The 27,258-nt window shown below is 44.0% G+C and overlaps 1 protein-coding gene across 1 annotated transcript in view; it reads right to left on the bottom strand.

Moving 5' to 3' along the window:
- Window positions 1-18,329, bottom strand: part of LOC126278365 (endoglucanase A-like) — a 49,106-nt gene extending 30,777 nt beyond the window's left edge. Inside the window, exons 1-3 of the mRNA XM_049978433.1 lie at window positions 18,253-18,329; window positions 17,814-17,981; window positions 6,686-6,964 (exon numbers count right to left, since the gene is read on the bottom strand). Coding sequence (XP_049834390.1) covers window positions 6,686-6,964; window positions 17,814-17,981; window positions 18,253-18,304 — 499 coding nt within the window. The 5' untranslated portion in view covers window positions 18,305-18,329. The remainder of the gene's footprint in view (window positions 1-6,685; window positions 6,965-17,813; window positions 17,982-18,252) is intronic.
- Window positions 18,330-27,258: the final 8,929 nt, after the last annotated feature.

Below are 27,258 nucleotides of genomic sequence, written 5' to 3'. Positions count from 1 at the left end.
CGCAGTGACGCACGGATGCACGCCAAAACCGTAGGATCCTACGCAGTGCCGTAGGGGACCGCACCGCCACTTCCCAGCAAATTAGGGACACTGTTGCTCCTGGGGTATCGGCGAGGACCATTCGCAACCGTCTCCATGAAGCTGGGCTACGGTCCCGCACACTGTTAGGCCGTCTTCCGCTCACGCCCCAACATCGTGCAGCCCGCCTCCAGTGGTGTCGCGACAGGCGTGAATGGAGGGACGAATGGAGACGTGTCGTCTTCAGCGATGAGAGTCGCTTCTGCCTTGGCGCCAGTGATGGTCGTATGCGTGTTTGGCGCCGTGCAGGTGAGCGCCACAATCAGGACTGCATACGACCGAGGCACACAGGGCCAACACCCGGCATCATGGTGTGGGGAGCGATCTCCTACACTGGCCGTACACCTCTGGTGATCGTCGAGAGGACACTGAATAGTGCACGGTACATCCAAACCGTCATCGAACCCATCGTTCTACCATTCCTAGACCGGCAAGGGAACTTGCTGTTCCAACAGGACAATGCACGTCAGCATGTATCCCGTGCCACCCAACGTGCTCTAGAAGGTGTAAGTCAACTACCCTGGCCAGCAAGATCTCCGGATCTGTCCCCCATTGAGCATGTTGAGTGGATGAAGCGTCGTCTCACGCGGTCTGCACGTCCAGCACGAATGCTGGTCCAACTGAGGCGTCAGGTGGAAATGGCATGGCAAGCCGTTCCACAGGACTACATCCAGCATCTCTACGATCGTCTCCATGGGAGAATAGCAGCCTGCATTGCTGCGAAAGGTGGATATACACTGTACTAGTGCCGACATTGTGCATGCTCTGTTGCCTGTGTCTATGTGCCTGTGGTTCTGTCAGTGTGATCATGTGATGTATCTGACCCCAGGAATGTGTCAATAAAGTGTCCCCTTCCTGGGACAATCAATTCACGGTGTTCTTATTTCAATTTCCAGGAGTATATATATATATATATATATATATATATATATATATATATATATATATATATGATGCTGTTATTGGCAAAAGTCATACGTGGGATGAATCATACGTGTAGTAGTCGTATTTTACCTGAATGTTGACTAATAGAGACAATATGCTCCTTAGCTTTTCACACAGTCGACTTCGATATTTTGCTTGTCGAACGTAGCAGCTTAAATTTCTCGCGAAGTGCAGATCAGTGGTTCCACTCACACCTGTCGTTTTGCCAAAAGTGTGACGTATCCGGCTCCACAGAGTCACAGTGGAGGCCGGCAGTATCAGGCGGTCACATGGCTCGGTATTAGACCCTATACTCTTCTTATTATATGTCGCTGTAAATATAACCCTGGTTGAATTCCCGTACGTTGTGTGAAAAATGTATTATTAGTTTTGTCCTACTGCAAATATCACATATATTCTTATATGGTGACGACCTCCAGTTGTATCTATGTGCAAAACCAAAAAACCTGAACACAGAGATCGAGATTGAGAATTTCAGTACTATCAAAATGGGCGCAGAATATAACGTTCTACGCACCCAAAAGCCAAGTTGTACTGGTTGGTCATTCTATGCTCATTAACCCTAAATGGTTGGGAATTCCTAACATTTTAAATCCTAAATAGGACAAATGTTAACTTCTCTCCCTCACTAAAGTCTCTGTAACTAATAATATACGAATATCTAAATTAAATTGAGCTCGTAACAACAATGTGCTGGAAATCGCCGCAGCTTTTCTTGCACTATAAAAATATTTAAAAAACTTTTCCCTCTTACCCTGTAAAAGAAACTTGTAGGAACCCTTGCAATTCCAATTATTGATTTGAGTGATATTGCCCTGCAAGGACTTTCACAAGAATGCTCGAGGCGCCTGGAACTGGTTATGAAAGCCTGTGTTCGATATATCTCTAACGTTCGACTCTTTCATCATATTTCACAATCAGGTGCACAGCAATCCTGGCTACATGCAGTGAAGCGCAGAGCTTTCCAAGCCCTCTGTCTTCTCTACTCTCTTACCAACGTACACTGTTCGTCACATCTCTACTGGCCTTAACGCTCTTGGCTGACTTACATGTCGTGAACACCCGTTACCATCAGATCAAAATCCTTTCTGTGCCATTTCATCACTCAGCCACTTTCTCTACGTCCTTTTCAGTAGCAGTAACTCGACTTCGGAATAACGTCCCTCATTTTATTAGAGGACTGAATAACTTATGCGGTTTCGAAAGAATTTTTATGACATATCTACTGAATGAACAATAGTGACTACTGTTGTCCCAATACGAACTCGTTGCCCCTTTACATCTTTCTTTCCAACCAGATCTTCGTCATGTTCTAAGATTTCCCTTCCCCAGAACTAGCTATATCAGAAGATAGCTTTTTGTAGACCTACAAATTCATTTTTTATCAGCCACTATCTTTATTATTACTATTGTCATTATTATTATCATTATTATTGATAGCATCAGTAGTATAAGTACTGCCAGAATTAACGTTATTAACCCTTAGTCAGTACTATTAATTCATAAGATCTGTACAGACACTTACATCATTTTATTACTACTTCTCATATTAAAATTAAAGGGCAAGGGAAAACGTAAATAAGTTTCTGGAATCATCCCTTCTTTTCTTTCATTATACGAATGATCTAATTTGCAATTTATACTGCAAGGCTTTCGACTCATGGCATGGACTGGAAGAGGATAAGGGCAGAGAAATTTTAGTGTAATTCACACAACAAACAGATTACGAAAACGGACTGTAGATTTATTACTCAACAAGGATGACGAGCAAACATATAGTTCACCTCAAGACGTTCTTGGGGTTCATCAAACACATTAAACTTCTCGTGAATGATTCGTTAAAAATTGTGCTACAGTGACTAAGGCAATCGTAAATACGAAAACAGTCAATCTTCCTCATAGTATTACGGGGAAACTACAACAGAGAGAGGCAAGAAAACACTCAAAATCATTTGTTTACTGTTTCACACAGGAAAACTACACCATCTACTCCTTGAGCTCATCCTAATTCTGAATTCAGAGACTAAATCATACCAACATGGTTGTGCCACGGACTTTTGTACTCAGATCAACAGTAAGTGTCCAAATTGGTATGAACATCATAAAATCAGATATCAGAATGGGCCTCCCGTACGCATAGGTAAACACGGTCACTCAGAATTTAGCACCTACCAACTAAATAAGTGACTTAGATTCCCTATATTAGGGCCCAGAAGCTCAGAAACACAGTGGGTTGGAGCACAAGAAATCAACTTACTCAGATAAGTTAAGAACTAAGAAAATTCCGCATAATTCAGTATACATGCAAATGGTCGTACAAATCAGTATATCGTGGTCAACCCCTAAAAAGTATGGTTTTAAGCTAGCCACACATCGTGTAGCACGTGAAAAGAGCGAACCCCAGATCTGTAGTAAATCTGAAAAGATAGGTAAAATCACAATTAATGGAAATTATACACCTGGAAGTACTAGTTAAATTCTACATACCGCGAGGAAAAATGAGGAAATAAAGCAGAACTTATAAAGCGCACAAGTATTTGCTTGAATTAAAGCAGTGTGAGCGACTCTGCATGCAGTAAGATATTACAATCCCATGGACATTATGGACACATGATAAAGATAAGTGGCCAGCCGAACAAAGATTAATACATGACAGGTACCAAACAATGACCGAAAATTACTATACAATAATCACTGACATGGAATTTAAGAAGAATAGGAACACATAAGCAAGGAAAAATGCTACCTTATATAATAAAACTAACACTTCTGCAGGGTCTACAACCAAAATAATCAAGCCCATTTCACATGTATCGTACACGGAGAAGAAAGCACGGATTTGGCTTAAATTTGCAGATGAAAAGAGCTCGTGACGTAACCAAACAGACACCATAGGTGAAAGAAAAGGATTAATTGTCCACTAGAAGATAGTTAAATTAAATCATTATCTTTATCCTTTTGACTAGTTGATTAAGAAACATCCAACACCACTTCCAGAACGGAAAGACAAGACCAACCACTTTGTTGTCAAGAGTAGGGTATCTATTTGTTAGCATAGGTATGAGAGTACCAACATTCGCCAGGGAATGCTTTGTCCCTGCTCTCGCCTTGGTTCTGTTCAACACGCTGTCTGTATTACCCACTACAACAACCCAGTTACGCTGGCAATGCAGAGCTATTACCCTAATCCTTCTGACATGTGGAGACAAGTATAACACATCATCATTCACACATTGATCCACACATGAACACAAATAGAGAAAATTAGCCAAAGAATGTGTTATGAGCAAGTAAACTGACATACAACAGTCGCTCTACGCATCTCCCAAGCCTCTGTAATTGTGCAAAAGTAAATAAATAAATAAAATGACAGGACACTAGACAAGTGCCCTTAATAAACGTGAGATGGCTACAACATTGATATTCCAGTATGTATATACGAATGCTATTTTTTTCAAACCTATGATCGATCGAGAAATGGAAACCACAGTAAAAAGTCAAAACTATTTTATTTGAAAAAGTTTGCTACGTCTTTTCCCCCAACACCCTACACTGATATACAGTTTTCTGTTCATGCTAAAATTCTCCTCATAGGCAGCGATAGATCTAAGTAAAGAGACGAAAACCAAAGATGACGAGAGCCAATTCTATGCTGTGTGATTGGTCGACAAACACTTCCCACTGTCCGATAATTGGCTTGAAAGAGGAAACACATGACAGTTACACTGTGCTGGCTGCATGGAAGCAGGCGACACCCCTCAACAGGAATTTCACACTTGGCGGGACACACTGTTGTTGAAGGCATCCTTACATGTTCACTGTGCGCTCGAACTGAGAAGTGCTGTGGTCCGTCGAGAAGCGGTAGATCGGCAAGATAGAGAGTACAGAGAGTGTGCAACATATCTCCGCAAAGATTGACCAGATTTACACTGTGGCTTTAATTCAGCTACCACTCTGAGGTTGAAAAAAATATATATCCCATTTACACTATGGGTCATTAAAATTTCTACACCACGAAGATGACGCGCTACAGACGGGAAATTTAACCGACAGGAAGAAGATGCTGTGATATGTAAATGATAAGCTTTTCAGAGCATTCACACAAAGTTGGCGCCGGTGGCGACACCTACAAGGAGCTGACATGAGGAAAGTTTCCAACCGATTTCTCATACACAACCAGCAGTTGACAGGCGTTGCCTGGTGAAACGTTACTGTGATGCCTCGTGTAAGGAGGAGAAATGCGTACCATCACGTTTCCTACTTTGATAAAGGTCGGATTGTAGCCTATCGCGATTGCGGTTTATCGTATCGCGACATTGTTGCTCGCGTTGGTCGATATCCAACGACTGTTAGCAGAATATGGAATGGGTGGTTTCAGGAGGGTAAGACGGAACACCGTGCTGGATCCCAACGGCCTCGTATCATTAGCAGTTGGCAGGCATCTTATCCGCATGGTTGTAACGGATCGTGCAGCCACATCTCGATCCCTGGATCAACAGGTGGGGACGTTTGCAAGACAACAACCATCTGCACGAACAGTTCGACGACGTTTGCAGCAGCATGGACTATCAGCTCGGATACCGTGGCTGCGGTTACCCTTGACGCTACATCACAGACAGGAGCACCTGCCATGGTGAACTCAACGACGAACCTGGGTGCACGAATGGAAAAAGTCATTTTTTTGGATGAATTCAGGTTCTGTTTACAGTAGCATGATGGTCGCACCCGTGTTTGGTGACATCGTGGTGATCGCACATTGAAACCGTGTATTCGTCATCGCCATACTTGCGTACCGTGCATTCGTCATCGCCATACTTGCGTATCACCCGGCGTGATGGTATGGGGTGCCATTGGTTACACGTCTTTCTCACCTCTTGCTCGCATTGACGGCACTTTGAACAGTGGACGTTACATTTCAGGTGTGTTACGACCCGTGGCTCTACCCTTCATTCGATCCCTGCGAAACCCTACATTTCAGCAGGATAATGCACGACCGCATGTTGCAGGTAGTGTACGGGCCTTTCTGTACACAGAAAATGTTCGGCTGCTGCCCTGGCCATTACGTTTTCCAGATCTCTCACCAATCGAAAACGTCTGGTCAGTGGTGGCCGTGCAACTGGCCCGTCACTATATGCCAGTCACTACTCTCGATGTACTGTGGTATCGTGTTGAAGCTGCATTGGCAGCTGTAGCTGTACACTCCATCCAGGCTCTGATGGACTCAATACCCAGGCGTATCAAGGCCGTTATTACGGCCAGAGGTGGGTGTTCTGGGTACTGATTTCTCAGGATCTATGCACCCAAACTACGTGAAAATGTAATCACATGTCAGTTCTAGTACAATATATTTGTCCAATGAATACCCGTTTATCATGTACATTTCTTCGTGGTGTAGCAATTTTAATGACGAGTAGTGTATATGCTGTGCGCGCGCGAGAGCATGTGTGTGTGTGTGTGTGTGTGTCTCGTCTTGTGGTGCTTTCCAATTGCTATCAGTACGAGTCGTTGATGGGATCGTACAAGGAAAGAATTGCAAGTGCCTTTTTTAGATATGGTAGATCGCTAGAGATGTGGCACGCTGCTGTTATGCTGGGACGAGATGGTACGCGGGCATCGGTTGGAGTGGAGAACTACAGCCTTAAAGATCTGAAGAGGAACTCACCTGGGAAGGACTCGTTGAGAAGGTAGGCTGGCCTGGGGAAGTCGATGTCCTCGGGCCGGCCCCAGTAGTTGTGGTCGGTGGTGCCGTTGCCCACCTGCAGGTAGAGCTGGTTGGGCTGGGGGTGCGCCTTCAGCAGCCAGTCGGTGCCCCACTTGATGGCGTCGCGCACTCCGTCCAGGAGGCCCGCCTGCTGGTAGCCCTGTTCGAACTCGATCGCACCCCACGACAGCACAGTGAACGCTGACGCCGCGGGGAACGTGAACTTAACATAGTCTCCCGCTGCAAAGAAAAACACTCTCTTCGATACCTGTCAGGCGCTTGCGTAAGATTTTTAATTTATGGTGTAGGAACTACACAGTATCTCAATATGAATTACCACTGTTGCCTGGAATTCAAATACTGGGTGATCAAAAAGTCAATACAAATTTGGAAACTTAATAAACCACGGAATAAGGTAGATAGAGAGGTCAAAATTGACACACATGCTTGGAGTAGCATGGGGTTTTATCAGAACAAAAAAGAAAACAACAACAAAGCTCACAAAATGTCTGACAGATGGCGCTGGACTGCAAAATGTCAGTGACTGCGCATGACAATCGTGTATAAAAGGAGCTCTAACGAGAGAGATAATCAGATGCGCCAGCAGTCGAAACAAGTTGACGTTACTTGAAAAGGCACTTTTAGTGAAGCTGTATTATCAGAATGGGGAATGTGCTACTTCAGCATTACAATCCTATCGCCATAGGGCATGGATTCGAACGGGTCAAGGTCCGTTCACAAATGCAGCGGTGGCGAGAATGATTTCGAAGTTCGAAGCCACGGGTGGTTTAGATGATAGACCCCGTAGTGAGCGACCGAGCACAAGGCGTAATGCTGCTGAGAGAGTTCGGGAAGAAATGGAGACTGTTGCGGGTTCGTCTAAGCACGGGGAAGTCAGCGCTCTTGCAGTCGCACGTCGCACCGGCATTCCATACACTACTGTTTGGCTGGCATTGAGGCGTAGCCCCCGATGCTATCCGTACAAAATCCATCGGCATCATGAACTGTTACCTGGCGATTTAGTGACGCGGAGAGCATTTGCGGTGTGGGCTTTTCAAAAGATGGCGGAACATGACGATTGGATGAGTAACGTGTTGTGGACCGACGAAGCTTGTTTCACCCTCCCACAACTGCAGAATTTGGGCTACCGAAAATCCTAGAACTGTCGTGGAAACTCCATTGCACGACTAGAAAGTCACGGTATGGGTGGGATTTACTACATCTACCGTTATCGGGCCTTTTTTTCTTAGAGGAAAGGCGTGATTCTGATTTTGTAACTGCTACCGTGACGGGTGAGAGGTACGCCGATATGTTACAGAATTGCATCATCCCAAGGCTGGCTGATAGACACCTGCTGGAACGTACGATGTTTATGCAGGATGGCGCTCCACCCCATACTGCAACACGCGCGAAAGATCTCTTGCGCGCGTCACTCGGTGATGATCCTGTGCTCAGCCGCCACTTTCGTTATGCTTGGCCTCCCAGGTCCCCAGACCTCAGTCCGTGCGATTATTGGCTTAGGGGTTACTTAACGTCGCAAGCGTATCGTGATCGACCGACATCTCTAGGGATGCTGAAAGACAACATCCGACGCCATTGCCTCACCATAACTCCGGATATGCTTTACAGTGCTGTTCACAACATTATTCCTCAACTACATCTATTGTTGAGGAATGATGGTGGTCATATTGAGCATTTGCTGCAAAGAACATCATCTTTGCTTTGTCTTACTTTGTTATACTAATTATTGCTGTTCTGATCAGATAAAGCGACATCTGTCGGACATTTTTTTAACTTTTGTATTTTTTTTTATTTAAAACCCCACGTCATTCCAAGCATATGTTTCAACTTGTACCTCCTTATCTACATTATTCCTTGATTTACTCAGTTTTCGAATTTATACGAGGGTCAGTCAAAAAGTAATGCCTCCTATTTTTTTTCTACGTTTAATTGTCAGGAAATTTAAATGCAATTACATAGGTTGAAAACCACAACATTGAGGATCATTTTGTCATTTTTCAATGTAATCTCCGCCCATCTCTACAGTTTTGGTCCATCTTTGAACAAGGGCATGTATCCCAGCACGGTAAAAATCACAGCTCTGCTTCCTAAGCCATTGACGCACGGATGTTTTGACGGCCTCCTCATCTTCAAAATGAATCCCACGATGAGCTTCTTTTAGTGGCCCGAACAGATGGAAGTCTGATGGTGCCAGGTCAGGGCTGTATGGGGGATGAGGCAAAACTTCCCATCCAATTTTGACAATCTCGTCAGAGGTGTGACGACTGGTGTGTGGTCTTGCATTGTCATGCAAAAGAAGAACATCTGCCATTGATTTTGTTGGGCGAACTCGCTGAAGACGTGCTTTAAGTTTTTTGAGGGTTGTGACGTATTGAACAGAATTTATTGTGCATCCCTGCTCCAAAAAATCAACCAGAATCACACCCTCTGTATCCCAGAAAACTGTTGCCATAACTTTCTCTGCCGATCGCACAGTTTTGAATTTTTTCTTCCTCGGCGAGCTTGTGTGACGCCACTCCATTGACTGCCTCTTTGATTCGGGTTCAAAAAAATGCACCCATGTTTCGTCCCCGGTCACAATTTTTTTCAGAAACTCATCTCCCTCCAAACGGAAGCGCTGCAAGTGTTGGGAGGCTATTGTTTTCCTTGCCTCTTTATTCTGATCGGTTAACATTCTTGGAACCCACCGTGCACAAACTTTTGAGTACCCCAATTGTTTAATAATCGTGATCACACTGACTTTACTAAGAGAAATAATGCGACACACTTCATCTGCAGTCACCCGACGGTCACCACGAATGATGTCATCAACTTGCTGAATGTTGTGTGGAGTCACTGCACTCACCGGCCTGCCGCTCCGCTTTTCGTCAGTCAACGGTGTTTGCCCTTCAGCTTCCTTACAACGACGAACCCATCGTCTAACAGTGCTGACATCCACTGTCACAACACCATACATCTTCTTCAGCCTTTCATGAATGCGTATGGGCGTTTCACCTTCTGCATTCAAGAATTCAATCACACAACGCTGTCTCAAACGAACATCGATGTCGGCCATCTTACAAACTTCTGCTGTGCTGCCACCTGTTGACACAGAAAGTTACTACTGCAGTGGATTGCAGAAGAAGGTTTGAGGAATGGCGCCAAATTCAAATTTTTCACTTAACTTAATTTTTTTAAGTAGAAAAAAAATGGGAGGCATTATTTTTTGACCGACCCTCGTACTAACTTTTTGATCACCCGGTATTTTAACTAAGTGTTCGACTCATTTCCAACAAAGACTGTACCGGCAGCCCTTGTCTCAAAGTATATTAGTATTCGGAAGAATACTGCATACAAAGAAGTATTTATACAAATTTTGTGTTTAGAGAAGATAAAAAGGAAGATTTCATGTGGTAAAAACGTCACATGTGCACCATTTCTTCGCTATGGGTCCATGAATATTGGTCACTACTGATATGCAGAGATGTCGTTAAGACTCCTGTGTGATGAATATTGCTTCAGAGATGTTGCTGAATACTTCGTCGGGGTCAGGGATTTACTCCGCCTCGTGATGACTGGGTGGTGTGTGATATCCTTAGGTTAGTTAGGTTTAAGTAGTTCTAAGTTCTAGGGGACTGATGACCATAGATGTTAAGTCCCATAGTGCTCAGAGCCATTTGAACCATTTTCTTGAATACTTCGCCTCTTTATATTAATGCGCATCTGGTACTCGCGTGCTAAACGAATATGGGTGCAGCTTCGGCTAAACAGGTGATCATCTCTTTCTATCAGTGTGTCGTACACCAAACGCTTTGTTCTCCTCAAAAAATGAAATCCATGAGAGTGAGGTTGGGAGAACGTAGTGGTAATGGCCACGTAATAGCACACCCCTACCATTTCACCACAGTTGTTGTCCGCTCCTGGTAGCTGTGTGGTCAGAGCCACGGTATGTTGTACCTAACTGACCGGCTTCGATTCCATGCTTGGACGGAGATTTTCTCCGATCAGGGACTCGGTGTTTTGCTGTCTTTATCATCATCATTTTATTCCCATCGACACCCAAGTCGTCGAAGTGGCGTCAACTCGAAAGACTTGCACCAGGCGGACGGCCTACCCGACGGAAGTACCTAGCCATACGGCATTTCCGTTTATCACAGTTGTTGAGCACATTGTCTAACCGTTCTCTGACATCAGCAGCAAAGTGTGGTGGGACCTCATCATACTGGAACTATATCATTGCCTGATGCTGGTGGGACAGTATCAAATCTTTCTGGTAGTACTTGGTATGATATTTTCCTCGTCTTCCATTTCTCTGTCCATCTCCTCCTCGTACCCTTCTGTCCTTTCCCCCTCCCCCGTTCTAGGTGCGTCTCCTTCTATCCCATATCTGTGTCCACCTCTCCCTCCCTTCCTTCTCTCTCCACGCTATCACCCCTACTCAAGCAAGACCTTGTTCATTCTTACCCCCACAGCATTTCTTTTCAGAGAATAAGTAATATGAGTATCGAATTTGCTTGAATCGATCCACAAGTTTAGGAGGACCTTGTTACCTGTGAATTTACCCACATAAGCACATGCCACATACTTCACATTTATTTCACATGCTTCACACAAATTTATATACGTAATTCTCCCGTCTCTCTGCCGAAATTTGCTCTGCAGTTTCGTTTTCATGCAGCTCAATGTTTATGAAGTCACGTGTCCTGAACTGTGTTTCAAGCAATGACATAATTTTATAGTTACATTAGTTACAAAGGCTGAATAAAAGAAAAACGTTCTACGAGACGGGGCGTCGAATGTCAGAATTTTTAACGTGTTACGGAAGCTAGAAAACCTGAAAAGAGAAATGCAAAAGCTCAATCTAGATATGGTGAGGATCACTTGCGAGGAATGAAAAGAGACAAGGCTTTCTAATAAGAAGATGAGTATAGGGCAATATCGAAAGCAGCAAAAAATGGTATAACTGGAGTAACATTGGAGATTCGTTATGAATAGGAAGGTAGGGCAGAGAATGTGTCACTGTGAGCAGTTCAGTGATAGGGTTGTTCTGATCGGAATCGGCAGTAAATCAGCACTCATAACGATAGTTCAGGTACACATGCCGACGTCGCAAGCTGAAGATGAAAAGATACAGAAAGTGTATGAGCATATTGAACGAGTGTTTCAATACTTAAACGGAGTTGAAAATATAATAGTCATGGGAGACTCAAATGCGGTTTTAGGGGCAGAAGGAGCAGAAGAAAGAATATGGGTTCAAATGGCTCTGATCACTATGGGACTTAACATCTGAGGTCATTAGTCCCCTAGAACTTAGAACTACATAAACCTAACTAACCTAAGGACATCACAAACATCCATGCCCGAGGCAGGATTCGAACCTGCGACCACAGCAGCAGTGCGGTTCCGGACGGAAGCGCCTAGAACCGCTCGGCCAAAACGGCCGGCAAAGAAAATGGGTTTGGTGTCTGTAATGAGAGAGGAAAAAGATTAATTGAGTTCTGCAATAAATATCAGCTGGCAAGACAGAGATTTCGAAATTAGGTACTGCACTGTAAAGCGCACTCAGGAGCAGATCATAATTTAGTAGTGATTAAGAAAGTCTGAAGTTTAAGAGACTACTCAGGATGAATCAATACGGAAAGATTTGGGATTCGAAAGTACCCAAGAAGGAAGAAGTACGCTTGAAGCTCTCAGAGGCTGTAGACACTTCCATAAGGAAGAGCTCAGTAGGCAGTTCTGCTGAAAGTAAAAGGACATTTCTAAAAAAGGTAGTCACACAAATTGTGAAAAAATCATAAGTAGAAAGAAGGTTGCTACGAAGAAACCATGGTAACAGAAGAAATGCTTATTTGGTCGATGGAAGAAGAAAGTACAAAACTGTTCAGGGAAATTCAGGAACACAGAAATAGGGATGAAATAAACAGGAAATGCAGGGTAGCAAATGCAAACCAGCTACATGAGAAAATGTGAAGAAATCGGAAAATCATTACTGTAAGAAAGACCATCTCAGCATATACAAAAGTCAAAACAATCCTTGGTGAGATAAAAAGCAAGGGTGATAACATTAAGAGTGCAAAGAGAATTCTACTCTTAAATGCAGAGTCGAGAGCAGATCAGTGGAAAGAGAACACGATACCCTCTGTGAGCGGAAAGATTTGTCTGACACAATTGCAAAACAAGCATGAGTCAATGGGGAAGAGATAGGGGATCCAGTATTACAATCAGAATTTAAAGGAGCTTTGTAAGACTTAAGAGCAGATAAAGCAGAAGTGATAGATTTCATTCCATCCAAATTTCTAAAAACATTGTGGGAAATAGTAACAAAACGATTATTCACGTTGATGTGTGGAATGTATGTGATTGGAGATATACCCTCAAACTTTTGTAGAAAGATAATCCATACAATTCTGAAGATAGCAAGAAGCAACAAGTGCGAAAATTATCGCACAATCAGCTAAAAAGCTCATGCATTCAGTTTTCTGACAAGATTAATATAGAGAAGAATGGAAAAGAAAATTGAGAATATGTAAGATGACGATCAGTTTCGTTCTAGAAAAACTAAAGGCAGCCGAGAGGCATTTCTTACGTTGTGGTTGATAATGGAAGCAAGACTAAAGAAAAATCAAGATACGTTCATAGGATTTGTTGACTCCGTAAAAGCGGCCGACAATGCAAACTGGAGGAAGATGTTCGATTTTCAGAGAAAAATAGGGATAAGATATAGGGAGAGAAGAATAATATACAAATGTACAACAGACATGAAGGGATAATGAGAGTGGAAGAGCAAGAACGAAGTGCTCAGACTATAAAACGCGTAAGACGGGGATGTAGTGTTTCACCCCTACTGATCAATCTATACATCGAAGAAGCTACGATGGAAATGAAAGAAAGGTTCAAGAGTAGGTGAAAGGATATCACTGATAAGATTCTGTGATGACATTTATATCCTCAGTGAAAGTGAAGAAGAATTACAAGATCTGCTGAATGGGAGAAACAGTCTGTTGAGTTCAGAATATGTATTTAAGGATTGATGATCACGAAGTAGATGAAGTTAAGAAATTCTGCTACTTAGGCAGAAAAACATCCCAACGGAGCAATGAGTACATCAAAAGCAGACCTACACTGGAAAAAGGGCATTCCTAGCCAAGAGATGTCTACAAATATCAATTTGAGGAAGTAATTTCTAAGAATGTACGTTTGGACCACTGTATTGTATGGTAGTGAAATATGGACCGTGAGAAGAGAAGAGAATCGATGCATTTGAGTTGTGGTGCTGCAGACGAATGTTGGAAATAATGTGGACTGATAAGGTAAGGATTGAGGGTGTTCTGCGCAGAACCGGAAAGGAAAGGACTGTATGGAGGACATTGAAAATAAGAAGGAACAGCGTGGTAGGACATATGTTAAAACATTAAGGACTAACTTCTATGGTACTAGAAGAAGCTGAAGGGGATAATAACAGCAAAGAAAGACAGAGATTGGGATACAGTCAGCAAATATTTGAGGACGTATGTTAAAAGTGCTACTCTTAGATGGAGAGGTTGGACGGGAAAGAAGTTTGTAGCGGGCTGCATCAAAACAGTCAGCGTCATGTTCGGATACTGAATCTAAATGTGTTGGGAATAGAGTCACTAGCAAAGAAGTAATAAATTTAAACGTCTTGCATGATGTTGTAGTTTAGCGCCCTTTCTCTCTATGTGTAAGACTTGCACATCTACGAGTATTATGTATTTGTGGTTATTGTTCAGGTAATGTTTCGCAAAGGCTGGAGATTTAAGAATCCTCATTTAGCATTTGCGGAACATTGCCTAGAAAATAACCACAAATACATAATAGGTGTAGAAGTCTTACACACAGAGGAAAAAGGAGCTAAACTCAACCAATTCGAAATTTAGGAATTAAAAGACAGATGTGTACGGCCCCACTCCTGGTATTAAACGAGCAACCCAATTCAGCTATTCACCTCTTTGGGATGATATTACAACTGCAGGATACAAGCATCAGTGGTTGGTCTGCAGAGACATGTCGAGGATATAGAATCAGTGCATAGTGGGAATGTTCGTGTTACTGATAAGTCGCATATATGTACAGTATTTAATAATCACTTTCTGAATATAGCAGGTGATCTATATAGAAACCTAGTCCCAACAGGAATCATACAGCGCTCTTAGAAAAAAGTGTTCCTGGACTGTTACCTGAAATGCTCCTCCACGATATTGATAAGAGGGAGATTGAGTTAATAATTAAATCACTAAAAACAAGAACTCTCATGGATATGACGGGGTATCTAGCAGAATACTGAAGTATTGTTCTACGTATGTTAGCGCAGTACTTAGCCATATCTGTAACTTTCCCTTTAGGTGCGGTCGGTTTCCTGACCGATTAAAGTACTCGGTAGTGAAGCCACTTTATAAAAAGGGAGACAGGGACAATACTGAAAATTATAGACCTATTTCTATGCCATCGGTGGTTGCTAATGTTATCGAGAAGGTTGTATATACAAGGTTACTGGAGCATTTGAATTCACATAATTTGCTGTCAAATGTTCAGTTTGGTTGTAGAAATGGTTTAACAACTGAAAATGCTATAATCTCTTTTTCTCTGAGGTTTTGGACGGATTAAATTAAAGGTTGCGAACGCTAAGAGTTTTCTTTGATTTAACGAAGGCTTTTGACTGTGTTGACCACAAAATATTACTGCAGCAGTTGGACCATTATGGAGTAAGGGGAGTAGCTTACAATTGGTTCGCCTCGTACTTGAAGAACAGAAAGCAGAAGGTAATTCTCCTCAATATTGACAGTGGTAGTGATGTTCAGTCCCAATGGGGCACTGTTAAGTGGGGCGTTCCCCAAGGGTCGGTGCTGGGGCCACTGCTGTTTCTTATTTATATAAATGATATGCCTTCTAGTATTACAGGTGATACAAAAATATTTCTGTTTGCTGATGACACCAGCTTGGTAGTGAAGGATCTTGTGTGAAATATTGAAACAGTATCAAATAATGTAGTTCATGAAATAAGTTCATGGCTTGTGGAAAATAATTTGATGTTAAATCACAGTAAGACTCAGTTTTTACAGTTTCTAACTCACAATCCTACAAAAACCGATATTTTGATCAGACAGAATGGGAATATTATAAGCGAGACGGAACAGTTCAAGTTCCTAGGCGTTCGGATAGATAGTAAGCTGTTGTGGAAAGCCCATGTCCAGATCTTGTTCAGAAATTAAATGCTGTTTTATGTACCATTAGAACACTATCTGAAATAAGTGACACTTCAACACGAAAAGTAGTCTACTTTGCATATTTTCATACGCTTATGTCGTATGGTATTATTTTTTGGGGTAATTATTCTGATTCAAAAAGGGTATTTTTGGCTCAAAAACAGGCTCTTCGAGCTATATGTGGTGTAAGTTCAAGAACCTCTTGTCGACCCCTATTCAATAGTCTGGGAATTCTGACATTGCCCTGACAGTATATATTTTCTTTAATGTCGTTTGTTGTTTGCAATATTAGCCTATTCCCAAGAGTTTGCAGCTTTCACTCAGTTAATACTAGGCAAAAATCCGATCTACATGTGGAATGCACTTCCTTCACTCTTGTGCAGAATGGAGTGCAGTATTCTACTGCATCCATTTTCAATAAGCTACCACAAGAACTCAAAAATCTTAGCAGTAGCCCAAACTCTTTTAAGTCTAAACTGAAGAGTTTCCTCATGGCTCACTCCTTCTATTCTGTCCAGGAGCTCCTGGAAGATCTAAAAAATTAAGCAAATTGCTGTGTTACATTGTTGATTTTCTTTATTTAAACTTGCTTGTCACCTAAATATGTTTTTATTTTATTTCATTTTATCTGTTTCTAATATCGTGTAATAATTTCATGTATTGCCTTGTTCCATGACCGTGGATACTTCTCCTTAATTTGATCCCACGCAACAATAAATAAATAAATAAAAGAAATAAGTAGATAAAAAGTTCTTCGTTGATGCACAACTCTAGTCCCGTCATGTTAGAATCCTGCTGAATTGTGTAAGTCCATATGTAATTTGTTAAAAAATGGTCATTGAAGTAATTTTCGATTACGCTATGGATCGATATTTTAAGAAATTAAGACTGCTGTCTTTGCCTTAGCATCGTGTTTATCTGTGCATTATCATCTTTGAGAATCAGTAATGTACTTGAAAATGGGCTTATAACCAGAAACCTAGGTTCTGCAGTAACATTAATAACAAAAAATGCGAAACAAGGCAGAAACTGTGTTTCTTCAGTTAATTTACAATGTTTCTCCAAGAAGTCACAGTTGATTCAATTAAAATGATTCTGGGAATGTACGTTTGGAACACAGCCTTGCATGTTAACGAAGCACAGACTGTGTAAAAACCGAAACTTGAGATGTAGTGCTGCAGAAAAACGTTGAAGATTAGGTGGACTGATAGAGTATGGAATTACGATTGCTGTAGGTTATTTTCTTTAGTGTGCTATAATTTAGTGCACATGCGCAATTTCTGCAGTTAAACATATGTGAAAACTCAAGACTAATATATTTTCTGGGTTTTTAATTCATATTCATTTACAGGAAATAACTGTAATCGTCAAGAAATGTTTAATGTATTTACTTGTTAAATAATCCGTGAATCTAGACCTAGTTGCCTACTTACGTACTAGAACGACAAGCTGTGACGTTAGTAATTTTTATACCGTCTCCAGCAAACTTTCTAGACCGCAATAAATTGCTTAAAAAATTATAACTGTCCATTCAGAACTACAATGACTGCAATTAACATAAAGAACAGTGTGCTTTAACAGTTGATGAAACGTTTTAATGGTATTAGGCGTTCTGATTCTGTCATATGAGGTGTTTTACAGATCCTTGAGTATAGGGCAGTCGTAGAGTACTTGCAAATCGTGAAAAATAAAAACATTACTTTTTTACACGTTGTGCAAAGTCAATGAAGGTCCACAAAATGTATGCCTCACTGCAGCTATATTTAGGAAATGTTTGTCCTTTTTTTTTAAGGGTGAAATTACCACAATTGACAACAAAAGCTAATACTACTGCTTGCGTGTCATTTTTCGATATTTTTAATACATACCGTCGAAGTAACCTTGCGTGAGGTCTTCGCCGAAGATTCCTTTATCGTCGAGACAAGAGTCCTTGCGCCAAGAAACTAGAGGATCCATGCCGGTCAACTTGCCAGAGCGCTGCGCCTGGTAGAACAGCAGCGACTTGTAGATGACCTCAGTGTAGTTGTATGTCGCGCCTGCGAAACACGTCACAGAAAAAAAAAATAGAGGGAAACGTCTCATAAAACTGGCCAACATGTATATTTACGGTAAGGTAAAGTTAACTGCGTTTGTCTATTAACTGACACAGTGCCGGAGTATGACATTCGAATTCTGTAAACATGAGATTAAATTCCCCCTATAAAAAATTAAAATTAAGCTTCAGAACCGTACGAGATATTTTTGCATAACGTCTGTCTATTAAACGTTCGTCACTGAGCGATTAACTTGATCATAAAGTTATCTAACCGAATGCGACGCCGACGATCGTCAGCAACGACAGGGCAGCCAAACGAGCCATGGTTGTATCCTGTCTCCGAAATGCCCTCGACAGACTCATATATATAGACATATGCAGTCCTTCGCATTGCTTAATTCTTTTTTTATCGCAGAGAATTCTGTTAGTAAACACGTCTGTGTACCATCTGCAACGCCCATTGCCTTTGCCACATACGTGAGCATAATGCTACATTTGTCGGAGCGCTGTCTTGCTAATACAGGCAGGCTAGAGGTTACAGTTTCTTTAAGAGTTTCTTTTCAATGTCTAGAACAAACAAGGCGGTCCCAGAGAACCACGCCCTACATGGTAAACTATATTTTTTTCGATGCAGCTTTTGTTCCCGACTCTTCAGTTTGATACTTGTTGTGAAGCTGAAATGTAACAGCAGACGCTATTGCGTGACTATGAGAGAGTCCCCGTTGAGCACACGTGTGACGTCATGCGGAGACAGTAGTGGGTGGAGCCAGCACAGCTGCACCGGCTGCTGTCTGCAGACGCAACTGACGCTACGAGGCACGTAGACGTCGGCAACGCAGGCTGAAAATCGAACAACACTGGTCCATGAATCTACATTATAAATATTCTACCGATTTCCAGCTACGGCTTATTTTATGTTATGTATTTACTATTTAATGTGTTGCACTTTTTTATGTGCTTGAGAGTTAATCAGTACCTTGGTATTGCTCGAACATCTTCCTGACATCTTCTTTTGATGACCATTTTTATGACAAGTCACGTCTGCAGGGTCAAATAAAGTTCCGGTTAAATAATTTTAATCATAATGTTCTAAAATACCACATCGTGGGTTGGAAATGAGACACTCGGTACAACTTCTTCAATAAGTGATTCGAGTGAGCCATTTGTGTATAAACTGCTTGTGTTACGTGACAAAGACGTGCCTATCGCATCAATGTTAGAGACCCTTACCACAAGAAATACACTACTGGCCATTAAAATTGCGACACCAAGAAGAAATGCAGATGACGAACGGGTATTCATTGGACAAATATATTATGCTGGAACTGACATGTTAGTACATTTTGACGCAATTTGTGTGCACAGATACCGAGAAATCAGTACCAACAACAACCGCCTCTGCCCGTAATAACGGCCTTGATACGCCTGGGTATTGAGTCATACAGAGCTTGGATGGCGTGTACAGGTACAGCTGCCCATGTAGCTTCAACACGATACCACAGTTCATCAACAGTAGTGACTGGTGTATTGTGACGAGACAGTTGCTCGGCCACCATTGACCAGACGTTTTTAGTTGGTGAGAGGTGTGGACAATGTGCTGGCCAGGGCAGCAGTCAAACATTTACTGTATCCAGAAAGGCCCGTACAGGACCTCCAACATGCGGCCGTGCATTATCCTGCTGAAATGTAGGGTTTCGCAGAGATCGAATGATGGGTTCAGCCACGGGTCGTAAAGGTGTTCGAGACATGTAACCAATGTAACCCCATACCATCACGCCAAGTGATATGCCAGTATGGCGATGACGAATACACGCTTCAAACGTGCGTTAACTACAATGTCGCCAAACATGGATGGGACCATCATGATGCTGTAAAAAGAACCTTGATTCATCCGAAAAAATGACCTTTTGCCATTCGTGCACACAGGTTCCTCGTCGAGGACACCATCGCAGGCGCTCCTGTCTGTGATGCATCGTCAAGGGTAACCGCAGCCATGGTCTCCGAGCTGATGGACCATGCTGCTGCAAACGTCGACTAACTGTTCGTGCAGATGGTTGTTGGCTTGCAAACGTTTCCGTCTGTTGACCAAGGGATCGAGACATGGCTGCACGATCCGCTACAGCCATGCGGATAAGATAACTGTCATTTCGATTAGTAGTTATACGAGGCCGTTAGGATCCAGCACGGAGTTCCGTATTATCCTCCTGAACCCACTGATTCCATATTCTGCTAACAGTAATTTGGATCTCGACCAACGCGAGCACCAATGTCGCGATACGATAAACCGCAATCGCGATAGACTACAATCCCACCTATATCAAAGTCGGAAACGTGATGGTGCGCATGTCTCCTTCTTACACGAGGCCGGCCGCGGTGGTCTCGCGGTTTTAGGCGCGCAGTCCGGAACCGTGCGACTGCTACGGTCGCATGTTCGAATCCTGCCTCGGGCATGGATGTGTGTGATGTCCTTAGGTTAGTTAGGTTTAAGTAGTTCTAAGTTCTAGGGGACTAATGACGACAGCAGTTGAGTCCCATAGTGCTCAGAGCCATTTCTTACACGAGGCAACACAACAACGTTTCACCAGGCAACGTCGAAACTTTCCTCATGTCAGCACGTTCTAGGTGTCGCCAGAGGCACCAACTTTTTGTGAATGCTCTGAAAAGCTAATCATTTGCACATCACAGCATCTTCTTCCTGTCGGTTAAATTTCGCATCAGTAGCAAGTCATTTTTTTGGTGTAGACATTTTAATGGCCAGTAGTGTAATGCCCAGTTGTCTATAATATCTCTAATGTGCAGTTTACAGTTGAGGACTGGTTGTCGATACCAGAGAATGACTCAGTACAAACTCTTTTATAATGCATAATGCACGCTCACACGGCGTAGGATTACTCGTGTACCTTGCATCGATCTGCTGTTATACACTAACGTGACCACTGTTATCGTCAAAGATAGAGTGGTGTCTCAGATACGGATTGAAACGTCGCGGCTTGAGTCGACCCTGTCTTCAGGATCACAGACGGTAGGAGTTAGCACAACTCTAATTCAATAAGAGTCGATACAGACTCCATATATACATTTTCATGAAGATTCATAAACATGGTCAGGTTCGTTCTAGGTAGGGAGCTAGGAGAAAGAGTCCGGCAGAAGTAAGCTTCTGAGCGAAGAAGAAACAATGCCTGAAAGAAAGTTATTTATTTATTTGCCAAAGAGGCCGTGTTTAGTCGGCAAAAGCAAGTAATACTTGCTTATACCCGAATTTTATCGCTAGTTTCTCAAACAACAGTTTGTGAAATACACGTCAGTAGATAGCAGACCCTGGAAATAAAATATACGTGTGTTAGAGAATAGAATGTAGCATCAATAAATAACAAAACACTTAGGTGGAAGTTTACATACACAGCGAAGGGGTATATTACGCTGCTAATACATACAGCAGAAAATTCCAAGAAATTATACTTATTTTAAAAACAGATCCTTTAATAAGCGTTAACAGGCCTCCCACCCGAAACATGAAATAATATACAAGTCTCTGAAGGAGACAGGGCGTATTGCAACAGCAATAATTACCAAAACGCGTAGATAGTCGTATAAGCCAAAACCTTTAAAAATTTACATATACAACTGTGAAGTAACCAGAGGAGACTGTTGTCGCACTAGTTTGCAGTGATGGAAAGCAGATCATTTGAAATTCCAACATGTATGAAGTAGACTTTCGCATTAATAAATATCACTCACTTATATGAGAAAATTAGTTTCAAAAAGTTAACATTACAGACACGGCTGTGAAGCAGGCAAAGGAAATTACTATTTCACTAATATGTAATCATAGCAAACATAAATTTTAAGATAATGTACACGTCTTTAAAGCAGACTGAGAGCGTTAACAACCAACGAATTCCCAGGCCACCGAAGGGCTTAGAGCAAATGCATTAGGCAATTTCAGTAAATTCGTACGATCTCCCAGACAGTTGTTCGACAAATTGTAAAACATATACACAGAGGATAAATTAAACTTACTCAGCAACGGAGTGGCAAGCAATATGCATATACCCAACGACAAAAGTAGCTTGATGGTACATAGTTGACTCCATTCCGCCCCCTAGTATCAAAAATAAGAAAATGTATATACAAAAGGCACCTAAGTACAGGAACTGTCAAACACTCAGTAAATACGTTTTCCTTCTGAAAGAGATACCCTCTTACAATGAAACAATTATTTGATTTATTCTGACTGATACACATAACGGCGACGGCGAAACCGGGTCAGTAAAACGATCCATATCAGTTTCCGATCATACACTACTGGCCATTAAAATTTCTACACCACGAAGATGACGTGCTACAAACGCGAAATTTAACCGACAGGAAGTAGTTTAGCTTTTCAGAGCATTCACACAACGTTGGCGCCGGTGGCGACACCTACAACGTGCTGACATGAGGAAAGATTCCAACCGATTTCTCATACACAAACAGCAGTCGACTGATCAAACGTTGTTGTGATACCTCGTGTAAGGAGGAGAAATGCGTACCATCACGTTTCCGACTTTGATATACACTCCTGGAAATGGAAAAAAGAACACATTGACACCGGTGTGTCAGACCCACCATACTTGCTCCGGACACTGCGACAGGGCTGTACAAGAAATGATCACATGCACGGCACAGCGGACACACCAGGAACCGCGGTGTTGGCCGTCGAATGGCGCTAGCTGCGCAGCATTTGTACACCGCCGCCGTCAGTGTCAGCCAGTTTGCCGTGGCATACGGAGCTCAATCGCAGTCTTTAACACTGGTAGCATGCCGCGACAGCGTGGACGTGAACCGTATGTGCAGTTGACGGACTTTGAGCGAGGGCGTATAGTGGGCATGCGGGAGGCCGGATGGACGTACCGCCGAATTGCTCAACACGTGGGGCGTGAGGTCTCCACAGTACATCGATGTTGTCGCCAGTGGTCGGCGGAAGGTGCACGTGCCCGTCGACCTGGGACCGGACCGCAGCGACGCACGGATGCACGCCAAGACCGTAGGATCCTACGCAGTGCCGTAGGGGACCGCACCGCCACTTCCCAGCAAATTAGGGACACTGTTGCTCCTGCGGTATCGGCGAGGGCCATTCGCAACCGTCTCCATGAAGCTGGGCTACGGTCCCGCACACCGTTAGGCCGTCTTCCGCTCACGCCCCAACATCGTGCAGCCTGCCTCCAGTGGTGTCGCGACAGGCGTAAATGGAGGGACGAATGGAGACGTGTCGTCTTCAGCGATGAGAGTCGCTTGTGCCTTGGTGCCAATGATGATCCTATGCGTGTTTGGGGCTGTGCAGGTGAGCGCCACAATCAGGACTGCATACGACCGAGGCACACAGGGCCAACACCCGGCATCATGGTGTGGGGAGCAACCTCCTACACTGGCCGTACACCTCTGGTGATCGTCGAGGGGACACTGAATAGTGCACTGTACATCCAAGCCGTCATCGAACCCATCGTTCTACCATTCCTAGACCGGCAAGGGAACTTGCTGTTCCAACAGGACAATGCACGTCCGCATGTATCCCGTGCCACCCAACGTGCTCTAGAAGGTGTAAGTCAACTACCCTGGCCAGCAAGATCTCCGGATCTGTCCCCCATTGAGCATGTTTGGGACTGGATGAAGCGTCGTCTCACGCGGTCTGCACGTCCAGCACGAACGCTGGTCCAACTGAGGCGCCAGGTGGAAATGGCATGGCAAGCCGTTCCACAGGACTACATCCAGCATCTCTACGATCGTCTCCATGGGAGAATAGCAGCCTGCATTGCTGCGAAAGGTGGATATACACTGTACTAGTGCCGACATTGTGCATGCTCTGTTGCCTGTGTTTATGTGCGTGTGGTTCTGTCAGTGTGATCATGTGATGTATCTGACCCCAGGAATGTGTCAATAAAGTTTCCCCTTCCTGGGACAATGAATTCACGGTGTTCTTATTTCAATTTCCAGGAGTGTATGTCGGGTTGTAGACTATCGCGATTGCGGTTTATCGTATCGCGACATTGCTGCTCGCTTTGGTCGAGATCCAATGACTGTTAGCCAAATATGGAATCGGTGGGTTCAGGTGGGTTATATGGAACGCCGTGTTGGATCCTAACGGCCCCGTATCACTAGCAGTCGAGATGATGGGCATCTTATCCGCATGGCAGTAACGGATTGTGCAGCCATGTCTCGATCCCTGAGTCAACAGATGGGGAAGTTTGCAAGGCAACAACCATCTCCACGAACAGTTCGACTACGTTTGCAACAGCACGGTGTACTCAACGACGAATTTGGGTGCACGAATGCCAGAACGTCATTTTTTCGGATAAATCCAGGTTCTGTTTACAGCATCATCATGGTCGCATTTGTGTTTGGCGACATCGCGGTGAACGCACATTGGAAGCATGTATTCGTCATCGCCGTACTGGCGTATCACCCAGCGTGATGGTATGGGGTCCCATTGGTTACACGTCTCGGTCACCTCTTGTTCTCACTTACGGCACTTTGAACAGTGGACGTTACATTTCAGATTTGTTACGACCGTGGCTCTACTCTTCATTCGACCCCTGCGAAACCCTACTTTTCAGCAGGATAATGCACGACCGCATGTTGCAGGTCCTGTACGGGCCTATCTGGATACAGAAAATGTTCGACTGCTGGCCTGGCCAGCACATTCTCCACATCTCTCACCAAATGATAACGTCTGTTTAACGGTGGCCGAGCAACTGGCTCGTCACAATACGCCAGTCACTACTCTTGATGAACTGTGGTATCGTGTTGAAGCTGCATGGGCAGCTGTACCTGTACACGGCATCCAAGCTCTGTTTGACTCAGTGCCCAGGCGTATCAAGGCCGTTATTACGGCCAGAGGTGGTTGTTCTGGGTACTGATTTCTCAGGATCTATGCACCCAAATCGTGTGAAAATGTGACCACATGTCAGTTCTAGTATAACATATTTGTCCAATGAGTACCCGTTTATCATCTGCATTTCTTCTTGGTGTAGCAATTTTAATGGCCACTAGTATACAACAAACGGTACTCAGAGGTGACTGCACAAGGGAGGCGCTATCTCGTGAATCATGGCCAACACCCATCATCCACAATAAATGGTGTTCACTTTCGTTCCTGTATCAGGAGAAAGCGAGTCGTGGACGATGTATACGGCCACGCCTTCCAGCCCAGGCAACAGGAACATGCCGGAGTTCAGCTCCTGGATATGGTCATTCACTTCACAGGCAAGACAAAGTTGTTACTCCTCAATTGGCGAAGACTCGACCATCGATGTCAGCATCAGCCGTACAGAGACGACGAGCGACCACCACGACCCTCAGATACAAGCCTTGATGGAATGCGAGGCTTCATGAACACAGTCAAATCACTGTAAATTATGTGTCAGCTGTACACGCGGTTAAATCCCTTACCAAGCCGCCACATACACACATATATACATTAATACCTGTTCCACAGATCATGAATACGACATTTCGTAATGATGTGGAACGTGCCACTTTAACATAAGTTTTATTTACACAAAATAATTAATTAATAAGAATTTTTCTTTTCTTTTTTCAGTTACTACCTCATACCTAAAAATTCATCTATTGAGTAGAAGGAGGTGCCACTCAGAAATTTTTTTAAATTTAATTTTAAATGTTGGTCGCCTATCTGTCAGACTTTTAATGCTATTTGGCAAATGACCAAAGGCTTCTGTGGCAGCATAATTTGCCCCTTTCAGTACCAGAGTGAGGTTTAATCCAGAATAGTGAAGATCATCCTTTCTTCTAGTGTTGCAGCTATTCACTTAGTTACTATTTTTATTTGGGATGGGTTACTAATAACAAATTCCGTAAGTGAATATACACTCCTGGAAATTGAAATAAGAACACCGTCAATTCATTGTCGCAGGAAGGGGACACTTTATTGACACATTCCTGGGGTCAAATACATCACATGATCACACTGACAGAACCACAGGCACATAGACACAGGCAACAGAGCATGCACAATGTCGGCACTAGTACAGTGTATATCCACCTTTCGCAGCAATGCAGACTGCTATTCTCCCATGGAGACGATCGTAGAGATGCTGGATGCAGTCCTGTGGAACGGCTTGCCATGCCATTTCCACCTGGCGCCTCAGTTGGACCAGCGTTCGTGCTGGACGTGCAGACCGCGTGAGACGACGATTCATCCAGTCCCCAACATGCTCAATGGGGGACAGATCCGGAGATCTTGCTGGCCAGGGTAGTTGACTTACACCTTCTAGAGCACGTTGGGTGGCACGGGATACATGCGGACGTGCATTGTCCTGTTGGAACAGCAAGTTCCCTTGCCGGTCTAGGAATGGTAGAACGATGGGTTCGATGTCGGTTTGGACGTACCGTGCACTATTCAGTGTCCCCTCGACGATCACCGGAGGTGTACGGCCAGTGTAGGAGATCGCTCCCCACACCATGATGCCGGGTGTTGGCCCTGTGTGCCTCGGTCGTATGCAGTCCTGATTGTGGCGCTCAGCTGCACGGCGCCAAACACGCATACGACCATCTTTGGCACCAAGGCAGAAGCGACTCTCATCGCTGAAGACGACACGTCTCCATTCGTCCCTCCATTCACGCCTGTCGCAACACCACTGGAGGCGGGCTGCACGATGTTGGGGCGTGAGCGGAAGACGGCCTAACGGTGTGCGAGACCGTAGCTCAGCTTCATGGAGACGGTTGCGAATGGTCCTCGCCGATACCCCAGGAGCAACAGTGTCCCTAATTTGCTGGGAAGTGGCGGTGCGGTCCCCTACGGCACTGCATAGGATCCTACGGTCTTGGCGTGCATCCGTGCGTCGCTGCGGTCCGGTCCCAGGTCGACGGGCACGTGCACCTTCCGCCGACCACTGGCGACAACATCGATGTACTGTGGAGACCTCACGCCCCACGTGTTGAGCAATTCGGCGGTACGTCCACCCGGCCTCCCGCATGCCCACTATACGCCCTCGCTCAAAGTCCGTCAACTGCACATACGGTTCACGTCCACGCTGTCGCGGCATGCTACCAGTGTTACAGACTGCGATGGAGCTCCGTATGCCACGGCAAACTGGCTGACACTGACGGCGGCGGTGGACAAATGCTGCGGAGCTAGCGCCATTCGACGGCCAACACCGCGGTTCCTGGTGTGTCCGCTGTGCCGTGCGTGTGATCATTGCTTGTACAGCCCTCTCGCAGTGTCCGGAGCAAGTATGGTGGGTCTGACACACCGGTGTCAATGTGTTCCTTTTTCCATT

This window comes from Schistocerca gregaria, chromosome 6 (genome assembly GCF_023897955.1).
Source record: "Schistocerca gregaria isolate iqSchGreg1 chromosome 6, iqSchGreg1.2, whole genome shotgun sequence".
Taxonomy (NCBI): Eukaryota; Metazoa; Arthropoda; class Insecta; order Orthoptera; family Acrididae; genus Schistocerca; species Schistocerca gregaria.
Note: the sequence above shows the minus strand (reverse complement) of the source record. Positions and strands in the feature narration are given on the sequence as shown.